General features: G+C 41.2%; 1 protein-coding gene across 2 annotated transcripts in view; it reads right to left on the reverse strand.

Annotated features, from left to right (window-relative positions):
* The window catches only part of SLIT3 (slit guidance ligand 3), a 676,405-nt gene that overhangs the window by 633,407 nt on the left and 18,806 nt on the right, over positions 1 to 24,192 (reverse strand). The window contains exons 1-3 of one of the 2 annotated variants that reach the window (XM_067566651.1): positions 21,902 to 21,992; positions 10,757 to 10,828; positions 6,111 to 6,182 (exon numbers count right to left, since the gene is read on the reverse strand). In XM_067566651.1, coding sequence (XP_067422752.1) covers positions 6,111 to 6,182; positions 10,757 to 10,828; positions 21,902 to 21,939 — 182 coding nt within the window. In that variant the 5' untranslated portion in view covers positions 21,940 to 21,992. Of the gene's footprint in view, positions 1 to 6,110; positions 6,183 to 10,756; positions 10,829 to 21,901; positions 21,993 to 24,192 lie in introns of those variants that run through there. The other variant, XM_067566650.1, reaches the window with a different exon arrangement.

The following is a 24,192-nucleotide window of genomic DNA, read 5'->3' on the forward strand; positions in this document are numbered from 1 at the left end:
TACATTATGCCCAAACACCACACTTTAATATCATAATCAAACATTTAAAATTCAGCTTACAGAAACATAATACACAGTAGCATCTCTCCAGTTAAAGGCCAAACCCAATTTCCATTTTAAAGCGCTATCGCTGCACAGAACAAGGGTTCTGGAGCTAAAACTTGGCATCCAAATTCTTTGCCTGAGAACTAATTATTTTTCCTAACATTGGAGAGATTAGATTTGGCTATATTTATAGCTCTTTTCCTCCTTTAAAAACAGAAACATATTGTTAGTGTTTCCAGATATTGAAATCCTTTAGTCCAAGCTAAAGATGCTGATCTGAGGAGAAAGAACAAACTGTGAGCTAAAGTCAACCCACTTGAAGATAGTAGAGCTAGGGGACAATTTTTGGCAGATGGCTATATAAAAGTCAAGACTATTAATGTCTTGTATCCAGCCTCTTTCTTCTACAGAGATGTATGACATCTGGCTGTGGGAGGGATTTCAATCTGTGCTTTCGGCCCCATCATGCCCAGTATCCTGTGTTTATCCATTAACTGTGGTACACTTAGGTTCTTGAGCATGTGTCTCACTTTGTTTGTATAATGTGTAACAGCCTTCCTGCTCATTTTGTTACTTGATAAATTTAAGTATGATGTTAACATGAACTGTATAGCTGAAATGTCAGGGTCCAAACAAACGAGCCAGTAAAATATTGTTTTTTTAAATGTTTTACAACCTTTCTATAGCAATATTTCACAAAACTATACACATTAAGTTCACAGTATAAATCAGAGTAACTTATCTTGTAAAATTCTATATTTTTTTCTGATCTATTCCAATGTTATGTGTTCTAGAACAGAAAGTCAGAAATAATACATTACATTAGACACTATTCTGATTCATCCTGTCTGGGTACTACATCCTGCACTTACAGGAAATGGACCAGTTTAACAACTCCCCCTTCTCCCACAACTTTATGATTAATATGACCTGCAGGAAGGATCACAAAACTGCAGGATACTCCTCAGTGGAGTATCACACCAAATTAGCTTGCAGGAGCATACAAATATTTATTGGCCCCTCACTTACTACCAGTACTGGAGATAAAAGAGCATTATGGAGAATACAACATTTCCCGTTCTCCAGCTTAGAAAATGTGAAGCATCTTTTTAAAACTTGAATCATCCATAGCACTTACATGGCACCTTACATGCTCACCTGGCTATACAAATATCATCTATTTAGTTAAGAAAGGGCTACAGTTCATGTCATGGCAATTTTAGAAGGCTTGATTGAAACCAATATCCTACAGATTGTACCAAAGATTGTATCTTGTGAATTACTGTCTTTAAACAATCCCATGCTCATTTGTGTATGTTTAGTTCATGCTTGCATTAAGAGCACATCTTTTTAATTTTTCTTAACATACAAAAAGTACAGAAGCAAAAATCTCTGCTTTTTCTGGTTTTCAATCAGCATTGTTAGTCATCTTTTACAGTCAATCCAAAAATTATCCCTACATAAAACAAGCATGAACAACTGTTAACTACACATTTTCATTTTATATGATGAAGCATAAATTGAATTAAGGGATAGGGCTGTAATATAAAGGAGCCAGAAATTATTAAGATAGGGACGTTGTCTTCTGAGACATTCCATACACCAAAAGGTAGAGCAGTAACCCTAAAATGGATATGGTGCTACCAGCCAAGTGACCTGAACCCTGGGGTATCATTTACAATAATCTTGGAGGGCACTCCAAATTCATTCAAGGCATCTTCACAGCTACTTAAATACTTACTGAGAACTTCTACTACACGCAGGGCCTGACACATGAATTCCTTTAGCTGACATAAATTCGTCACACATTTTGGAAGACCGCACCGTAGATCTTTGCTATAAAGTTTATGAGAGCAACAGCAGTAGCAACCACACCCGATAGAAGATTTACACTAATCAGTGATGGATTAATGCATGGGCCCCGACCAATTTGGAATGATAAATATTCTCTCTGCGCAGTATTTATTGGAAAAACTATACTGTCATTGGTTTAGTAATGAAAGAACATCCTGTTGTGTGCTCTGGCGCATCTGAACCTCGCTTATTCTTAATAGTGTGATTTACTGTATACATATGAGCTAGTTTCTGATTAGCTGAAATAGTTAGTCCTAAAACTTCATTTGTAAAATATCAACTTTCTCATAGTTTGACATGAATTGCCTTAGGCAGAAAGTCAAAATAGTCACTTTGGCACACATCAGATTCTTTCAGCATTTTTTTCATAGCCTATATGATCAATTGAAAACTTTGTTTTAAACCAGTTCTCATCACTGGCTGAAACAAAGTTCCTAATAGTAGAGTAATTTTACCTCAAGTTAGGATTATTTCTTTTAATTAAGTTACTTTCTGGAATTGTGACTGTTGTCTTTCAGACATCTTTGCTTCCACAGCAGAAAAACCGGACGGTAACCGGATCAATAGATGGGGGGGGGGGGGGGGGGGGGGGGGGGCGTGGTGGCGGCAGAAGCATAATGATCAGGTTTAAGAAAACTGAGGGAGATGAAAGAACCACTTGTTGACCAGTGAATGACTGATTCATGTAACATCAGCATTGTCCAGATTAGCAGCGAACTCCTTTGCGTAATCGTATGGATAGTATCTAGCATATTAATTTTCTATGTGGAAAAATGGAGCAGCTAATTTAGACATAATGAAGTGGGATAGGATTTGCTGTATTATTAATGCCATGTGTAAACACTGAGTGCAGTCTTTGTATTAGTGCATTTGGGTACATTCGTGTTTTAAATGGCATGGGGGGGGGGAATATTTTGTGCCCAGGGCCCCAATAAATCTTAATCCACCTCTGATACCAATGCTGTTTCAGGGCCTCAGTCCTGAAAGCTGTTCCATGAAGGTGGACACCTGAACACTCATAGAGCCTCCTAACTTCAATGGGGTTATGCACAGATGTGGAGTCAGCCTATGCAGAACAGATTGCCAGATTGGGCCTACAGCTGCAGAAGAACAAGCATTTAAGTAAGGCAGGCTATCTGCACACAGCAGTTTTATGTATGTTTTGTTCAAACCATTTTTTCTTTTGATGGTTAGCCACCCCCACAGAAATTGCCCCCTTTAGTTCTGGCTTGCCTCAGAAAGGCACAGAAGGCAGCAATGCTGTAAAAACTCATGCTTGGTGTAAAGACACTAGAGCCTCCTTTTTTGATGTGCTGAAAGACCTGTAGTTCCTACTGAACTTAAATGAATTGGATTTGTAGTTGCTCAGCGATTCACAAAGTCATGCTCTTAAAGAGCTGTAGCAAGCGCACAAAACAGCTTGCAGACTCATCATATGTGGATTCACATATCTAATGGATATTTTAAAAACCCAGTCTGCTTGGAAAGGTGAAGGAAAATATGGCTTGATCAGAAATAGCTAGTTACTGTTAGCAATATCATTTTAATTAGCAAGTCTGCACTGTAGCTCTCCATGTTTTGACTGGAATTCAATGCTTACATCACCTCACAGTCTCACACTTTGGTCATCTGCCACAATTATTGATAGAAATTTGCCCTTTGTTAAACCAGCTGCTTTGGATGCTCTGCTCTTGTTGTGAAAACTAGCATCCATTCAATCACTAAAGCTAAGTTATAAGTTTCTAGAAGCGCAAATGGTAAAAGTAAAACAATTGGAAAATTGTCAACAAGTAAGTTTTTGGCATCAATCACTGCGACCCATATAGACATTTAGTTTTATAGTTTCAGACTGATTTAAAGGGGAGAGTGGAACGACATCACAGGCAATAAATTTCACAAAGAAAACTCTGTCCATATTTTTAGTTAATAATGAGGGCTTTGCTTTGATGTCTAGACAAATTAAACTACATTAAGAGAAAATAATATTCATTTTGGGTTACGGTCCATGCCCTTTGATTGATCACTACTGTAAAAAAAAACAAAAAAACAAAAAAAGCAATATATTTCCAATGTTATTTTGAATAAGAAAATTTAATGTACAGTATTTTGCCAGGAATAAAATTACTCCAGTGTTTAGAAGTCTGACCCACTGCAGTTGCTTTGTTTTTGTTTTGTTTTGTTTGTTTTGTTTTTTTAAGCAAACGATTTCTTTTGCATCCACTTTAAGAGATCAAAAGCCAACTGTTTTCCAAAGCCTGCAGCAATGTAAGTGAAATTTTTATTTGTTATTTGAAATAAATTAAATGGAAAAAAAGCCAGCTTCTTTTATTAATTCAGCCATCATATTTTCTGCATTAACTTTTTGCAGTGCTTGACAATAGTTAATAAAATAGTTTTTATATTGCCTAAAATGTTGCAATTTAGCCCTTAAAAGTTATGCCAGGCTTTCCACAATTCCTTCTCCAAATAACTCTGATTCATAGCAAAAAAACAGATTTATAGTCATCTCCTATAAAATTATTTAAAATGAAGTACCAAAAAGTTGTGAATTTCCCAATCTCCAATTCATAGTATATTTATTTAGGAAATGCATTAAAGACAGGTAATCCTAAAGCAAGCAAAGATATATGTATGATAAACAGTATAACGTATACAGCAGGGCAATTTAAGAGATTACAGAGAGCAAACTTAAGGGAGGCATTTAGCTATCACATACTTTAGCAGTTATTAGTAGAAGAATCCCATTCCTTTATTTCTGCTTTCAAACAATGGAAAATGGAAAACATCAAGAAAAGATCAGAGCAGCTTTCTGGTTATGCTTATTCATTTAGGTATGCTCACAGCATTTTCCCCAAATACTCCTTTTAGGTAGATGAGGAATCATTTAAAGAAATAAACAAAAAGTGGAGGAGAAGGGGAGAAGGAAGGTATTCCATTAAAGCACATATAATGAATGTAAAACTTCAAGACAGTGCTGATTTTTTTTCTAGAAGAACAAACTTTAGCTAAGCCAATTGTCATTTACTCTGTCAGGTTATGCATTTTTTATTTTGTAAGTACAGTAACTTTGTTAGTAGCTGCTACTTCCCAGAGGTTTCCCTGAACATGACATACAAAATAACCACCTTTTCACCATTAACAGTGTTTTATATTTCAAGGTCTGTTTTCTCAGGAGGAGGTCACCATCACAGTGTGAATCTTTACATCATTTCAATTTCAAGCACAGTTTTGTAATCCAGGATAAGATATACCCTCTATTATAAGAGTGAATCCTGAGTTTGAAAAGATAAGTCAACCTGTAAAAAAAACAACTCACTTGTCAATAATTAAGGCAAGGCCTCAATTGCTTTAGCACAGCACTCTTCTTTGTTCTATCCTGTGTAGACAAAATTAACTACACTCCATGGCAATTTAAACAGAGATGTTTTCCTACTCCATGCACTGTTATACAACAGCAGGCCCGCTCAACCAAAACAATGAGATTGGGGTTACCTTCACACTCTTGGATATGTACACAGCCCTTTTGTACACCATAATACATGACCAGAGGCCTTGTAAATAATGGATTTAGGATTATCTATATTGCTGTACATCCATTTTCTTTAAATCACTAACAAAAGCAGAAAACCAAAGGCCCTTATTTTCTAATCAAAGACAAATTTTACACCTCTCGGACTTCACCAGTATCAGTGCCATTACATAAGTATAAAGCAAATGTAACTGTATATAATCTGATGCAAGGAGTTCTAGCTTGTATGAAAGTGCAGAGCATTTATATAATGGCAATGCAAATTAGTGCTGACAGGATGGGTTGTCTTGAAGACAAACCACCATCATCACCACTGAAGTAATTACAGAAGTCACCCTGAGAATTTCAGAAGACAAAGTGAGAGAATTTAGAACTGGCTCTTATAATTTTGCCTCAGTGATTAGCTATATTAGAAATTATTTATCACTGGTTACAGTTCTCTTAAAAATAATTGTTAATTTTATTTTGAATTACGAGAAACCATGGATATCAAAGTTTTAATCTAAAACTCAAATTTGTTTAAGACTATCCTTAACTCTAATTTATGTTAAGTGCTTTGTTCTTCCTAGCCACTTTCTTTAAAAATCATTACATAAACACAATTAAAAAAGATGCAGAAAATAAGGCAAAAAAAACTTTAGCTCTTTAAGTTAACATAATGTATGCAATAAAACATACTTACAGCCGTTCAAGTTGCTTTAGATCCTGAAATGCTCCACGCTCTATCATACTGATTTGATTTTCTTCCAAATGCCTGTGATTAAAGAAATACCAGTTGTCAATGATACTGTAAGAGAACTCCTTCTATAGACAATTTTATTCTCCCACTTCTCTTTGCATTACTTGATTTAAAGTGCAGTTCACAGCAACACTAATTACAGTGATAGTGATAGACTGGTGAAAGACACCTCCACAGAATGGGAGTGTTCTTTTCATGGTCACTTCTACCACCACTGGAAGATAGAATTTAACATAAAAAATCCACATAACTGGTAGTTTTTGCATGCATGTAAATTGCATTCTGATTGCCAGGGCTAGTAACCACATTACTGGCTTTCAGTTTTTATAGCCAAACCCCATTAAAACCGTGCAACATGTTCATTACAGGCCTGATTCTGTCCCTATAGTAGCTTACTATTCGCCGTTCCAATCATTTTAATTTTATTCACTGTAAGTAAGGATGGAGGCCCATAGTCAACATTAGAAGATTAATGCAGGGCAAATAATCAAGACAAAGCATTAAGACTACTGGTAAAGTGTATACATATAGGCATCTGCATGGAATTTCAAACTGATCCAGACGTTACTGATAGGTCAGTGGCTCCCATTCAGTGAGACCTCCCCAAGGGTGTAGGAGTTCCAGCTGTTTGTGACCACTGAGTACAGTCAATGTGCATCACAGGGAGTGGAAAAAGCTATCAAGGGAAGTACTTAGGAAATCTTTCCCTTTATCACATCCCTGTCTGTCATGAGACTGGGGATGGGTGGGAGTGAATCAGCTGAAGAGATTGGAGGCCTTGAATAGTCTTTATTTACCATTATGTAGAATCCCACTGAAATCCAGTGCGGCCAACCATTTATCAAAGAACCTAGGGGTTACAGTGGATAAGAAGCTGGATATGAGTCAGCAGTGTCCCCTGGTTGCCAAGAAGGCTAATAGCATATTGGGCTGCATTAGTAGGAGCATTGCCAGCAGATCGAGGGAAGTGATTATTCCCCTCTATTCGGCATGGGTGAGGCCGCATTTGAAGTATTGTGTCCAGTTTAGGGCCCCCCACTATAAAAAGGATGTGGAAAAGTTGGAAAGAGTTCAGTGGAGGGCGACAAAAATGATTAGGGGGTTGGAGCACAAGACTTATGAGGAGAGGCTGAGGGAACTTGTTTAGTCTGCAAAAGAGAAGAATGAGGGGGGATTTGACAGCAGCCTTTAACTACCTGAAAGGGGGTTCCAGGGAGGATGGAATTAGGCTGTTCTCGGTGGTGGCAGATGACAGAACAAGGAGCAATGGTCTCAAGTTGCAGTGGGGGAGGTCTAGGTTGGACATTAGGAAAAAGTTTTTCACTAGGAGGGTGGTGAAGCACTGGAATGGGTTACCTAGGGAGATGGTGGAATCTCCATCTTTAGAGGATTTTAAGCTGTGGCTTGCCAAAGCCCTGGCTGGGATGATTTAGCTGAGGTTAGTCCTGCTTTGAGCAGAGGGTTGGACTAGATGACCTCCTGAGGTTCCTTCCAACTCTAATATTCTATTCTATTTTACTAAAGGGGGGGCCTGATTCATTGACAGGTAAGGGGAGCCCCTACCTCACATATGAGCTGCAGCATTGTGACAGATGGCTCTGGCACTCTGATTAGCTAGGGGATGGAGAGACAAGAGAAGATGCCTTCTTTACACCTCACAAAGCCCTGATTGGGTAGAGGGCTGGCAGAGAATCTGGCCTATATTTCTTGCCACCAGTTTCTTCCTGATTGGAGGATGGGATTGTCTCCCATCCACTCAGAGCCCGTATTTTCTCCCATCCACTCAGGCCCTTTTAAATCGACGGGCCCCTGGGCAATTGGGAATTGGCCCTTTTGTCCCTGCCATCAGGGGGCCTGGCAACATCTTGTGCTAAGAAAATCATCCAATCCTGATTTAAGAATTGCCAGTGATGAAATATCCACAAGAACTCTCATAAGTTGTTCCAAGGTTAATTACTCTTAGTATTAAAAACTTGCACCTTATATCTAGTTTGACTTTGGCTAGCTTCAACTTCCACCTACTGGATCTTTTTGGACTACAGAAGAACTCTCTATTATCAAACCTTTTCCCCCACATGATCAAGTCACCCCTTAACCTTCTCATTGATAAGGAAGTCAGTCTATTTAGTTTACGTCATTTTTCACTATACAACATATTTTACAATCTGTCAGTCAGTGTCGTGGCTCTTCTCTGAACTGTCTCCAATTTACCAAAATCCTTCCTGAATCATGGACAGCAGAACTGGACACAGTATTCCAGTATCAGTCACACCAGTACTGAATACACACTGGGCAATACAACCTCCTTACTTCTACTCAATATTCCCCTGTTCATACAGTCCAAAGATTATATGAGCCATCTTGGGTATAGCATTGCACTGGGAGCTCATGTTCAGCTGATTATCTACCATGACCACCAAGTCTCTCTCAGAGTTGCTGCTTCCTAGGAAAGAGTCCCAAGTTCATTAAGGATAGCCTAATATTCTTCGTTCCTAGATGTGTGACAAAACATTTGGCCATATTGAAATCATATTGTTGGCCTACACCCACCTTACCAAGCATTCTAGATTGATCTGCATCAAAGTGCATGGATATTCTCATTGATGTCTATGGGTCTATATAAGTGCTCAGCATGTTGCAGCATCCAGTCCTATCTTACTTTGCCACTGACCTTTTGCAAAAATCTGTAGAATAACCAAGCAACACAATTCTTGGAACAAAAATTAATTTGGAGCCTCTCTCACTAATTAAGATAACCATGAAAAGTGCATTGCAATTATCTCCCTTTTCTAACCCCTTAAAGGGAAGTTGGGCTCAGCCACACCTGTGCCAGATTAGCTTTTCCCCCTCCAACATCCTCCCTACACACACAGCTGCTCTTAATAAGCCAGCTGGTTTCTTTAAAAGGGCTAAGGAAGCTTAGTTTGAGAGTAGAACCACAGAGAATAGGCAGCCTTCTATGGAAGGCACTGAGCAAGGGTCTGTGAGAGGTTATGATGGAAGTCTGGGGAAGGAGCCCAGGAGTCAAGGATGTATCCTAGAACCACAAAGGGATCGAAAGGTAGCCCAGAACAGACTGGGAACTGAGTCCAAAAGGTGTGTTGAAGAGGAGCCCAAAGGGCAGTGAAAGTATTTTTTGTTTTGTCTGGACTTCTGTTACCCTTGAAGGGGACTGAACGCAGAGGTAGCCAGATTGGAGGCTGAGCCACTTGAACCCCGGGAGAGATTTAAAAAAAAAAAAAAAAAAAAAAAAAAAGCCACTGGGGAGAAGGAAAGTGAGGCAGAAAGTGCTTGCAACACCATACTCGGCCAACAGGGGGGCTAGAAGACAGGCCCTGTGACATTGTTTTTCAGGTTTATACCAGTCTGTTCACTTTTAGCAGTGACATTTCAACTGGCAGCTCTCCAGGCACCAAACTCCCATTAGTTATGCACATGGAAGTACTGATGTAATTAAATCTGAAGTGTAGACACCATACTTTACAGTTTGTCTATGTTAAAACATTATTAAAAATATTTTTTTAATTCTCTTCTGCCTAACTCTTGTTTATGTATCAATTATAGTATTTTTTTTAACTCTCTCTTATTATGGCAAAATTTGTTATTCTTATATATTTGATTAAAAGATACACTGTTTCCAGGTTAAATGGTGAAAATCTTTCTACGTCTCTTCCGCATTTAAGTAGTCTCTGATTTAAATGGGACTATTCCCACAAGTAATATGCTATTCTTAATAAGGGTTGCACAATCATGCACTAAAAGGTGAAATAGCTATAGAATTAAAAAAAAAGTGAAATAAATTGTGTGTTTGTAGATTACTGATGAACGTAATCTAGGTTAGTTAATGCCATTCTTTCTCTCTCTCTCACACTCACACACACACACACACACACACACACACACACACACACACACACACACACACACACACACACACGGCTTATACCAGATTCTAACTGTATTTGAATAACCAGCATAGTACAATTTAGCCAATATTTTATTCAATGATCATTTCTTTTCAGGAGCACGGCTGGACCTGCAACTGGACCAGGTAATAGCAGTGACTATTGTTTTATCATTTACATTCAGCCAGGAGCTACGGACTGTTTCCTTTAGGTGTGATCCTTACAACTGTTAACTATTCCTTAGTCAACTCAAATTTACGTAACAGCTGCAATGTGTTCTGTATGGGAATATACCTTAAACCATCCTAAAATGGAAAGAACCATTTGACAGTGGTTTAACAGAGCTAAATTGGTTTAATTAAAGTACAAGTCATTTTACAATGGAAAAAAAGTTTAATCGCAAACATTGATTAAAAGTGAAGCAGAAAATCACCAATAAAATAACACTGATTTAAAACTATTTAGAGTTCCTCTCTTGTGCTAAGGCACAGCATAGAACTATAATTAGTGCTTTAGTTATGGAAACTGTACAGGTGTCTGATGTGTATGCTATTTCACAACTAGAAAATGGGAACAGCTCTACAGTACATAGAGCATCAGTACTATACATCTTTTCAGGTGATTATCTTTGGAGGCTAACAGTCTAATGCAGCATTTTGAAGGTCAAGCTAGTTTTATACTCACAAGACACGGAGATTCTTCAGTCCAGCAAAGTCCATCTTAGTGATCCTTGAGATATTATTTCTGTCTAAGTCCCTGCAAAGGAAAGTAAACAGAAATTCATGTTCAGGCACTTTAGTAGATAAACAAAACTCTTAGTGAATGCAACCTGTTCACCTGGGCATTTGTTTCACAGCACTCAAAATTGTACAAACTAGCTTTCCAATTAAAATATAAAAAGAGTAAAGATTTATTAATACTGATGAATTTACTTCCCCCCCTCCCCCCCCCCCCCAATGATGCTCCTTTTAACTAAGTGTTTTTTGGGGAAAAAGAAGAATGGGATTTTCAATGGAACTTAGCCCTATTGCACTTCAATAGGAGCTGGGTGTAACTCCCTTAGGCTGATATTTTCTTAAGAGCTAAAGTAGTTTTAACAACAGCCAGTCACTATGCTGTAACTAACCCCACTACAGGGAATCATTCGGCAGTTGGGTGCACTAGCTACTCTTGGATGCGCTAGCTACTCTGTCTGCCTCAAAGTCAAGAAGCAGCACTGTAGCTACTCTAAACATTGATTGACTCCAGCCACTGGCAGAATCTCATGCAGCAACTGCAGTTACTAAAAAAAATAGAATTTAGTAGGCCTGGCAGAATGGAAAGGTACAAAGACTTATACCACTATGATCTAATTGCAGCCTCATTTCTCCCAAAGGCCTTATGGGCAGTTCTCTAAAGCAAAAGCATTAGTGTTCTCCTTGGGGCTTCTCAAACATTCTCTTCTAGTCCATCTTTCTGAGGGAAAAGCAGCACTGGCTTGCAGTTCATATTAGCTACAGCTTCCTGTACGGTGTTCTTCAGGACTTCCTCTGCCCCGTCCTTTCATCCAGACAGGTAGGTGCCTCACACCTCGACTTGCAAGCTAATTCCCCAGTCCTGTAGCTGCTACCACCCCTTTACCAGCCACAACCTTTTCCTGTTTCGCTGGTCAACCCCCAGTTTTTCAGGTACAACTCTTTAGCTGCTTGCTCACTTGTCTTCCTTCCCTAACCAGCTGCCAGGTTTTTGCCTCCAGCCTTCAGAGCCTGTTCTCCTCTGCATATCACTTTCTTTTCCCGTTCAAGAAGCAACACAGACCATGGACCACTTGGAAACACCTTTTCCTGTTTCTGGGCATGAGAGAGGTCAACTGACTCAAATTTATGCATACAGAAGTTTATGGTTAAAGGATCTTTGTAACAGAAATACTAATGCAGGTAAAAAGTTCAGTGTTGTCATCTTAAAAATCATGAGTCTAAATTTAGCTGCTTGCTCACATTTTGTCTTTTCTGTGCAACTATAAGAGCTAGAAGTTTCTTTTGTCATACAAAAAAAGAAATTTTCACATGACTCCAGTAGCTTGGACTAAGTGAAATACCAAGTATCATCATTAATGTTAATGTATGCTTTAAGACATATCCATTCCTTTCTCACACGTGTTGATATATTTTCTTAAATATAGTTTAGGCACCATAGCCTAAAAATGCACACCAGTCTGATCATGAGATTATTTCCCAAAAGCAGATGGTGCTATTAAAATGTGCAATTTCTCTCAAGTATTTCCTTAACCATAAGGGAGACAGTAGAGGCAGGAGTGGGACTTGGGAAGGTCCTAAAGTAAAGCTATCCATTAAAGCAAAGAAACTGTATTTACATATAAATACCACTTTTATAATAATCAAATTTCCAGTTCAGATTCAGATAAAATCAGATGAAATTCTTTATCATTGTCACATGACACCTACTGAACGTGACTCTATAAAAAATGGATTTAACACAACAGGTTATACAGTCTAGACTTCTCAGGAACATATCTGCCAACATAGGAGTAGCATAGCACCTTCAGAAAAATCAGCATGTGGAATATTGACTAGAGGGAATTGGGTTATATTTTTATTTTTGCATGAGCGGATTTTAGAAGAAATACAGAATATTTTAATGTACTTCATGAGCAGCATACAGCGTTTTCCGTTGCTGTTGAGTTTCTCTGGAGAGAAATTAAGATATGGAGGAAGAACAATGTCTAGATACGCTTAGTTAAATACATACATGGTTTTAACTCCTTCCTAGTGTGCAGGTTTCCCACAACCCTAGCATACCAAGCTCTCTTAAAAAAACTGGGGAACCAGAGTCTTGCACAGATGGGAGCCAATTTGTGGCAAAGAAACTCCAGCTTCAGGAATCAGAGTTCTCTCTATTTTCTGCTAAGAATGTTTGCCTTTTTTCATCTCAGGGAGCCAAAGTATCTTTTCTTATATTAGCATATAGAAGGAGACAAACAAGGTGGTTGAGGTAATATCTCTTACTGAATCTACTTCTAATATAATATAATAATATTTCTAATATAAGTAGTAAACCTCAGGAGGACCTTCATCTTGAAGCCATGAAATCTTGAACTGACAAAAGGGCACTTGCGTCATTTGTCCTTGAGCACATAGTTTCTCAACCTGTGGTATGCGTACCCCTGGGGCATGCAGAGGGTATGCTGCAAAAAACCCAGTGAATGGAGGCAGACAGCAGCTGCCAGCTTCTGGGGGAGGTGGGTGGAAGCTGCCAGCTTCCCACCTGGTCCCACCTCCTAGCTAAGAAGTGGATGGCAGCTGCCTCAGTCCTGGGAAGCCGGAAGGCAGCCATCCGCGTCCCGCCCAGTCCCAGCTTCCAGGTGGGAGCCCGACAGCAACCTTCTGTGCCCCACGAGCTGGGCTCGCAGCTGGGTGGCTGCCACCTGTGCCCCAGCTCTGAGCCGAGAGACAGCTTCCCGTGTCCTGGCTTAAAGATGGGCAGAAACTGCCAGCCCACATCCCCAGGTCCAGCCTGCACGGAAGCCTCCTCCACCCAAGCTCAGAGCAGGTGGCAGTTGCTCACCTTCTGGGCTGGCAGCCAGGCGGCAGCCGCCTGCAACTTGCCCAGATGGCGCCTCCCCTCCCCAGCTCAAAGCCCGGTGCCCAGAAAGCCAGATGGAGAGCCCAGCAGCTTGCCCAGTCCTGGAGCCGGGCTCTACCCGCAGGCTTACTTGTCAATTTAGCTAGCTAAGCAGTGAAATTGACAACTATGACAGCCTCAGATTTTACCAGCATAAAAATCTTATAAAAATCAGTGCGATTTGCCCCAGGCCCGGACCCCCCCCAAGGGACGGCCATGGGGAGCGCTGCTATCCACTCTGTGGGCCGCTACTGCCTGCTCATACCTCACAAGTTCCTGCCTGTGTGAGGAGAACACCATGGCCAAACTCAGCATCCTCTTTTCCAACTACTGTCAACATTCTCCAACCTGGTCCTGTCACCAGTGCTCTCTTCTCTAGAGCCATTTTTCCTGGCACTTCTTTCACAGCACTCTTCTCCTCACTACCATGTTAGAACAGTCTGTATTGTATAGAGCCCTACGCCCCACCCAAATGACTTTATTAAGGATTAATAGTCCAGGCTCCCCTCCCCACTAGAACAGTGAGTACCATCAGCTAAACCATACTCTACCCTAGGACAGGCATAAAGTGCGGGATTCAGAAGGGGGATTAGGCTGACCGATGCAGTGCCTAACTTTTAGCTGCCTTGCCACTAAGTAGAATTCACAGCACTGAGTTGGGTGCCCAGGCTCCTTATACAGTGTATGGGGAAAGACAGATGACTAAAAAAGGGATTCAGGCTGAGCGGGAAGCTGCCTAAACTAGCCAGAAAGAAGTACTACGGAAAGTGGTGTGGCCGAAACCTAAGACTGCCAACCCTCCAGGGTTGTCCAGAGGTCTCTAGAATTAAAAATTATGGCACGTGATGAAAGCTCCAGGAATACATCCAGCCAAAATTGGCAACCCTATGAAAATCCCTCTCCTCAATAGGGCGGGGTGAGGGGGAGAGATGGACACCTAGCTCTGGGCCAGAGGAAGGCGCTTCACTCCACTTGGGATTCACTGCCATGAACTCTCTCCTGGAGTTAGGTCCCTAAGCCAGGTCAGCCCTTTTTTCAAGAGAAAATGAGAAGGAGCAGGAAAGGTGGTGCCCCCACTTAAACTCAATATCCCAGTGGTCAGAGCTCCCACTCAGGATGTTTAAGATCCAGTTCAAATTCCCCCTTTGCCTTATGGGAAGCAAGGACTTGAACCCAGGTCTCCCACCTCTCAGCTGAGTGCCCTAACCACTGGGCTCCTGGGTATAAGGGGAGGGGGGCACCACAACCACCTCTTCCTCTTCTAGCTGTGGCGTGTGGGGCCATATCCAGAAGTGCTCTCTGTGAGCATGTCTACTGCATCAGGCCCTGCAGGAGAGAAAAGCAGGGAAATTCCTACTTTCTGAATCCCACTGGGGCTTCCACATGAATTAGGCACCAAGCCGCACAGTGACATCAGTTCTGAGGCAGCTGTGCACGTGCCCACCGATAGGTACCTAGGGGACTTCACCCATGCAAGCTTCAGCACCTAGGGAGTTTAGGCACCTAGAGGGTAGCAGCTGGGTGGGGGATTTAAGGTTAGGCTCCCAAAGTGTCAGTTAGGCATGTGAGTCCCCCCTGTCAATCCCACCCAAACTTTCTACAGTGCTTCCAAGTCCAGCTTCTCAAGTGGAACTCCTTCTCCAGCGATTGTTTACTCTGTCACAAGCTATTCTCTGACCTCTGCCTCCTCTCTTTGTACAGTTTCCTGCCTATCAGCTGCCAGAGCAGAACTCTTCCTCCAGGCTTGACTCTTAGCTGGGAAGGAACAGTCTGAAGCCCCATCTCTTAGATGAACTATTCGATGCTTAGTGCCTTGGCCCAGAGTCATTCTTGCACACACTTTACTGCCAAAGTCAAAGACCTCTGCAACCAATGTTCTTTTTATGCAATATAACTTTGGGGTTCAGAAGCTAGGTTACTGAATGTTGGTGATTTATCCATTCATGCATGTGAGTTTCATCATTTGCCAGGCAACAGTGTGTTCTTGTTGAATTAAATTCCCCTTTGTAATTTACTGATTTTCATGGACATTAAAGTTGATTGACCAATCACACTATTTGTCTTTTAATGACAAATGATTGTTTTCTTAAACCAATTTGTTCATTATTCAGCTCACTCTATTGGGGACAAATTAAAGATGTGCAAGTTTTTAGTAAGCAGCTGTGCCCAGAAGAAACTCTTCTGTTTTCAGCTTGTTATTAACTTGGATTACATTCATCAACAGGATTGCAGAGATTCGAGCCAGTTAGCAAACTTGGGCTAACCTACAATTTCAGATGGCAACTGTTTATTGCTTGGTTTCAACAGCAGCTCTTGAAACTTTGTGCTAATATAGACGGTCAGGAGTGATGAACCACTGATAAAGCCGAAGAGATGGCATGAACTTCTGCTAGCCAAATGGCGTTTGTAGGAAAATAGCATTTTAGGTTTCTTTATAAAAAGCTTGGTAGGTGAATCTGAGATCACTAGCAGGTTCCAGCTGCAAAAACCTAGACCTTAACATCTAATCTTCTTTGACTTTCTAATATATCTATATATGTCTGAACTGGCAGAAAAACATACATTAGAATTGATGGAGTCTGTTAGTGGCTATGTCAAAGTAGCTTTCAGTTGAAATTCTTAAATCAAGCCATTCAAAAGACAATTGGAAAGTTATACTGCAAGTCTAAAACGTCTTACTTTACAATTAATAAGCTCTCCTTTTTTTAAACAGAGATTCATGGAGGATGGTATATGTTCATTATGGATGAATATCACTGCAGGACAGAAGTCCTGCATCTAAATGGCATTCAAGGCCAGCTACAATCCTTTTGCACCATGTTAAACTTCACCCTGCATGCACAAGAGTCCTGTTAATATTGTGTGAAGTTACATGTTCTGAGAACACTATCCCATATAACTCATGCTACAGGAAAGCTGGCAGTCTGAAGACTACCTCTTCTCTCATGATTCATAAGTAGCTTTGTTAACACTACTTACCTTCACCCAAAGGAGAATAGATTGAGGTTGTGACCCTCTCCAACTTTAGTAAGACTGCTGGGTCTTATGACTCACTGGATTAATTTATTTTTCTTTTGCAACATATAAAGCAAAGCAGTATAAAAACACTACTAACTTTTAATATAGGTGTTGTGGCAGCTTTGTGCAAACAGGAATAAACAAACAATGGAATGGAATGATTTCAGTTGGAACATAAACATGGATTGCAATAGCATGGAATGCATAATTTGTGTGAATACTAATAAGTTCAGACTGAGCTGTTACTTTAAAGGATGTTTTTACCCATAAATATATCCTGCCATGCTCTAATAACTATTTAACTTGATACATATTTGATAAAGATGCTGAAGAATAAGTCACACAATGTATACTTATTGCTTTGTTTCGCAGTTTGCAATTGGAGCAAACCCTGCTCCAAAGCAAGAATTCTTCAGAGTTGCTCAATCCTACATTCCTCTTTGAAGACAATTTAGTGAACTCAAGCCAGACATGTGAAGAGTATTTTAAAGTGTCTCCAAGATTCCATGATGCATGCCATAATACAGCTTCAAATAGCATTAGAACGACATACATTTTTCTATTCTCCAGAATAGTTTGAACATTTTTTAGTTTACACATTCTTCTGTGACACCCAAACCCTTCAAAAAGTAAGTTGGGAATTTGTTCTTCCCAAACCCACACTCATCAGGAGAATTAAAAAGGCACATCACGGGGGGAGGGGGGTAAATTCATTTGTCACAGTATTAATTTTGTGGGGGTGTGCATTTGCATGTGTATATACACCATAATTAATTAGAGGGAGCATATTCAGGTATTTTGGCTTCTATTCTTGCAAAACGGATGTTGCAAAATTGTTCAAATAATTTAATCTCTGTTTATCTCTGTAAAGTCACAGTACTTTGGGATGAGAGTTTAGAATGGAGATATAAAAAAATACTTCAGATGAAATGCCATACCCATTTCTCATATTATACAATATTAAACAATAACCAGGAGCAAAAGATGATTAGCACTGGAGAACCTAACAGGGTACGTCCACACCACAAAATTAAATCTGCCTAACAAACTGACATACAGCTGCTATAGTAATTATATCACTTGTGCATGTCTACACTTGGCTCCTTGTGTCAGCAGTGTGCATTCTCACTAGAAGCGCTTGCAACTGAACTGTCAGGGTGGGGCACTGTGGCACAGCTTCTGAAAGCTAGCAACAGTCGACGTAAGCAACACAGTGTCTACACGGACACTGAATCAACATGGGCTTTACATATCTTGTGGAGCTGGAGTTATTAAGTTGGTATACCGGGCAAGTTACACCAGCAGGAGCAAAATTTTAGTGTAGACACTTCCATAGGTAGGTAGACATAAGCTGCCTTGCATCGACCTAACTTTGTAGTGCTGTCCTGAATTCAGATCACTAAGCAGCCCTCAGACTGAATGTGTGGAATGAACATATAAAGAAGTATCTGGTACTCCACTCCACCCCCCCACAAGCACACTTATGGTGGGTGCAAAAGACATGCAAGCTGTTAGCAAACCATAGGGAGTATACTTCCATACATACCTCCAGTCACAATCTGTTCCCAAACCCCCTTTCTGGATGGACCCCAGTCTGTTGTGATTGGATTCAATCACTGAAACACACATGGTGCTAAGCCCTCCTGGGTCTGGGTAATGACTGATCACTGATCCTAGCACGGAGCATCTCAGGCACACTTCCAGATACAGACCCCATGTCTGGACACTCTTCTGTGTGGGGCTGCCTAGACCTTGTACCAGTGTCTCAGCCCTCCTGAGCCCCCAGTTGCATAAACATATCCAACCCAGGAATCTGGTTTCTTAATTACATCCTTCGTTGACAATGTGGCAGTAAAGCAAGGAACCACCAAACACTTTTACTCTTACAAAGCAGAAAAGAGAGTTACAAATCTATGGAAAATAATGAACTCCTAAACACAAACGCCCTCAAGTCTGACCTCAACAACTCAGAGTCCTGGGTTTGGTCCAGATCCATAGGCCAAGGCAACCCTCCTGGCCTTCTTAGCTAGCAGACTTCCTTAGGCAGTGGAATGGCCCTTCTGGCTTAGAGCACATTCTTCTTTTAGAAACAGCCTCTTTCACCTTTTCTGCCCATGCACTTCTGCTTGAAGATTTCCAGGCACCAGCCCCATTCCCTATCTCCCACTAGCTTCTGGGCAGAGTTGTTCAAAGTCCATAGCCCTAATCAAGGGCTGCAAAGGGCCATTTAAAGAGGAGGGGCAGGCATAGGTTCCCCCCCCCTCCCCCCACCCAACTCTCCCAACCCTTCTCTTCCCCTCTCATGTGCCCCTACTGCCACCAGCATCCTGACTACCCTGGCCCAGGAGTCTCTACATTTAACCCCTCCAAATCTGAGTGAGTGGCTCTGTAACGTCACACAAACCTGAGCCATGCTACAACCCCGGGGGCCAGCTCACAATGCCATTCACAAAATTTGCCCAGACCGACCCTATCTCATGAGTGTGTGGCATAGTGTCCTGGTGTGCAGAGCACAGGCCAGTCAGGTTTGCCCTGGCTTGCCCCCCAAATCTGCAGTCTAGGATCCTAATGATAGCAAAACATTATTAGGATAGATTCCACTCAGTGATGATGGCCCTTGATTGCTTTCTCTCAGCTTCCCAGGCTTAGTCTCTCCAATGGATGTCAAGTTCCTGCTACAAAAGTCAATTCTCAAAGCCACACTGCAGGATACATTCAAAATGGAAGTCAAAATACAAGGTGGCAGTCACAAAACCACAATGGAATTCATAAGCTGACACAGACATATCCCACAATCTGTCATATCTCCCAGACAAAGCAATAGCAGGTTAGTTTCTCTTTCAATTTAGTCTTGTAATAAAACAAGCTATGCACACACATCTGCAATAATGGCAGCAAAACTCAAGGGTTGACCTCTAGCATCTGCTTCTGGAGTGGGATTGCCCATGAAAACCAGAACCTTGTTTTAAAATCTGTCTCTGCCATTTAAGCTGCTAAGGATATGTCTTCACTGTCGGCTCTGCGGCGACTGATGCAGTGGGATCGATTGAGGGGGTAGTGGAGACTGGAAGGGAGTAAGGCTGCGTCAATAGGAGGGCATCTTTGTCGACGCAGCGCTGTGAAGACACCATGGTATTGCAACATAAATACATCAACAGAAGATACACAAGCTATGTTATGTAGCTTGTGTATCTCCAGTCGACTGCCGGTGGCAGCGCAGACCAGGCCTAAGACATTGTCTGATAGCGATAAGATTAGAGTTGTGTCTTCTCTACATTCGTAACAGGAGCCCTTAACTAGGTAACCCATTCCTACAATTAGCGCCTTTGTAATACCATGTGTAGTAGCACATTTTAGTCCTCCTTTTAGAAAATATTCTCCTTGGACTACTCAGAGTAGCCAATGCAGTTGCTGTTTTAAAACTGAACATGACCATTTCTGAGCCCCTGTTGCTTCATGTTTGTGATTGATTGTACATCTTGGTGTTAAGCACCATGAGTTCTGTAATAGCACCATTTGAGTAAACTTTTCCTGGGAGGAAGCAAGTTACATTTTTATTGGTATGTTTCTTTATACTTTGACAAGCCATCATATTAAGCTAAAATATATAAAGCAAAAATAGTCTAATCTCTCAGGACATGAAAACACAAAGGTTGAAAATCCCAAACTTCCTAAAGTCAATAGGAGTTTTGCCATGGACTTTAAAGATGGTCAGGATTTCACGAAGGTGTAAAGAAGGCACATAGAGAGTTTGATAACAATTAAGCACCAGTAACTTTGTCATGGAGTCGTTATCTTGGAACACCCCCTCATGGAATGGGATGCCACCCCCTGCAGGCATCCCACCCTCAGTCCCCCCTGCTCCTCAAGAGTACTTTTCCAACACTTAACTTCCTTGTCATAGGGTAATTATTATAAACATCTCAAAGGCGTAAACAAAGTCCCATACTGTAACTCATGCTCGGATGCCTTTTAACATTCTTGACTCTTCTTCAATCTCTGATCTTCCTTCAAAATGAAGGGCTCCTGGGCTTACCCCTGCTCAAAGGCCCCATTGAATCAATCAGGCAAAGAACGAGTTTAACAAGTTAATGCAAGCAATTATGTCAGAAGCTGGGACTGGATGACAAGGGATGGCTCACTCAATAATTGCCCTGTTCTGTCATTTCCTTGGAAGTATCTGGCACTGGCCACTGTCAGAAGACAGGATACTGGGTTAGATGGACCATTGGTCTAACCCAGTATGGCCATTCTTATATGTCTATGTAATATCTGCCACCCTTGGCTCATTACCACATCCCTTCTGAGTACTTTCCCATCTCCCTGCCCTTTGTACAGAACAGTGGACAGAGGGCACTTTCCTGTATTTTTCTCTTCACCCCAGCTCTCGGAGATTAGCAGGAAGCATCCCCTCTGCCATTCTGCAGGCTGTTGGCTGTCTTCTGCCTGAGTTTTCTCCAATTTCCTGCCCCTTATACAGGACAGTGGTGCTCCCTGGGCCTTCCTCTAGTTCCAGTGTCTCAACATCCCTCCACCCAGGAATTCCTAATTGTGACCTGTCTCTCCCTTACTTCCTGGATCCCTCCTTATACTGTACATCTCTTGACCCCCTAATCGGACCTATCCAGGGCCCATCTGTTCAGTCACAGGAGGATTAAGGAAGATGATCTCAAAGGACTCAGTCAACATGTGATGTGGGAAAAGAAAGCAATGTTTTAAAATGAGTCTAGATGTCAAGTTTGCGATTCTTTTTCACGCTGCCCCACGTGTATGGTATGGCCTCCCTATTACACTGTGTGCATCTCATTTAAATCCCTCATAGGTTCATGTTCACAGCATAGTCCACAAACTAACCTGAATCTAGTGTCTTCTCAACTTCATCTATACACTACAACTGAACAGAATTACATCAGAATAATCCAAAAAGCGATCATAAAATCTAAGGCAACTGCCCATGCCCACTCTGTGTCTACCAGGACATCTTGTCATATGTGCTATTCTCAAGTTTTAAATTCTTCATGAGAGGCTGACCTTAAGTTTTAGCATCTTGTACAGCACCATATCAGCAGCTAATAAAACTATCTTTTGGATCCCAAGTCCCACCACATCCAGAGTAGACATTCATCTGAAGCTCATGTCAAGTCATGTTTCAATCAACATTCAGTTCCAATAACAAGGGAGAGCACTCACATGGAGAAAGCAAGTTTGTGTGTCACTCTGAAGTCCATGTAAAGCACAGTGCAACATTCTCCATAAGGAGTGTGCAGTCTTTCTAATCCATTCATTAGAGATTAGGTGGAATTTGTTCATCAGAAAGGCGACATCAGCTGGACAATCTCCCTTCTCCAATTTACCAAAGTAGTATTAAAGTGCTCAATAGCTGAACCATGATTCATTAAACAAAGAGTTACTGGTATTGTGCAGTAGGCTAATTCCTCCAAATAACTGAAGCAACTCACATTCTTGGGAACAAAGGTTGCATTGTTTATCAGTGAATTGCTACAGATTTTGCTGATTCAAACCACCTGCTGGAATGACAACTGAATAATCACTTTAAATTTCATCTGTTTGGCTTCTTTCCTCCACCTGTTCCACAAGGTAACCATCAACACAAACATGCAGCACCTGAACAGCAGTAAGGGTGGGATTTTAGAAGGCACACGAACAACTCAAGTTGCAAATTTTCTGCTTGTGAACACAAGCACAAAGTGGTCAACAACTCTGCTTTGTCTTTCATGGGAACCATTTGTGGAGTTTGATGCAAAAGAGTTTTCAGTAAAGTTGAAACTCTAATACTGCCTGACAGTGCCTGTACCTCCTTATGAATGCTTTGGGGACTAGTCTAGCACCATTCTCCTGCTGCACCAGATAGTATTATTTTACTTGTTAACTGAAGCCTCTGCTGCTGAACTGCTTTGTCTTTAATGGACACAGGCTGCTGCCTGCCTCTTAGCCCTAACCAACAAACTGCATTTTCAAGCATAAACTAACAAAAAGTTTGTTACCCACAAGGGGAGCAACTCATTCAAACATTTGGATTCAAGTTCTTTTACTCATATTAAGTTACTTTTACTTACTGGATATTGAAACACCAGATCAGACCATTGGTTCATGACGTCTAGCATTCTACCTCCTACAATGTCTAATACCTGAAGCTTCATCAGTTTACCCCCATACTATGTCCCAGTTAAGATTTTGGCCTTCAGGTTAGTGATACACCATACACTGGAGGGAAATTCTTCCCTGATCCCTGGGACAATGAATTTGATCCTTAAAAAAATAAGGTGCAAGTAGTTCTATCTCAAGAAGCAAACCATATGTTATTCATCACAATATTTATTTAGGCCCTTTTAGAATCCAGCTGCAGTATATATATATATATATAGCCCTCCTCCTCATCTGTTCAATAACTTTTTGAATGCTGTACTGAAAAGAACCAGTAATGGCATCAGCATGATGTGCAGGAAGGACAGTGTTTCATTTCTGAAGCTCAGGGGAAAGGAATGCAAAATATCTGAGTTCTAATCCTGGCTCTGCCACAGTTCCAGTGTCATGAAGGTACAAAAGAACCTCAGAGTTACGAACTGACCAGTCAACCATATACCTCATTTCGAACTGGAAGTACACAAAACAGAGACACCCCCACCCCTCCCTGCCCCGCAAAAAGCAAATACAATAAAGTACTGTGTTAAACATAAACTACTAATAAAGGGAAAGCAGCTTTTTTCTTCTGCATAGTAGCATTTCAAAGCTGTATTAAGTCAATGTTCAGTTGTAAACTTTTGAAAGAACAACCATAACATTTTGTTCAGAGTGACAAACATTTCAGAGTTCTAAACCAGTGTTTCTCAACCTTTTAAGGTAGCAAATACTCCCTAACTTCTGAAAATTTTAATAAGTACCCCAACACTGAATTTTCCATGGGATTTTATATTTACAGACTAATGTGAGTCATATGTTGGAAGAGCTGAGTATATGAGGCTGTGATATGACAGATGTCAGATCTATTGTGCGTAGTGTTACCTTTACACCAGGGGTGTGCAACTCAAGTATGTACCTGGGTTAGAGGTGATGTTGGCCAAAGCTAAGAGGCTTTGAATGGCATGCCAATGCTGAGGAATGTAAAGTGCCGCACCAAATTTTTTGCCATAGATTTGAGAGGAAGAAAGGGTGAGAAAGAGACAGGGAAGGAGGAGGAGAGAGAGAGCGAGACAGGAAAAGAGGGTAACTGGTGAAATCTGGGGCTGTCATAGTTGTCAATTTCATTGCTCAGCTGGAACAGTGAAATTGACAAGTTTGCTGGGCAGTAGACTTTGAGCAGGGGAGGGGAGCTGCCACCTGGGCAAGTTGCAGGCAGCTGCCGCCTGGCTGCCAGCCTGGGAGGTGGGCAACTGCCACCCAATCCAAGCTGGGGCAGAGGAGGCTTCCGCGACAGCTAGGACCCAGGGATGTGGGCAGGCAGCTGCTGCCTGTCTTCAAGC

The sequence above is a fragment of the Emydura macquarii genome, unplaced genomic scaffold (genome assembly GCF_026122565.2).
Source record: "Emydura macquarii macquarii isolate MOO-44397 ecotype Brisbane River unplaced genomic scaffold, CSIRO-AGI_Emac_v2 contig_2768, whole genome shotgun sequence".
Taxonomy (NCBI): Eukaryota; Metazoa; Chordata; order Testudines; family Chelidae; genus Emydura; species Emydura macquarii.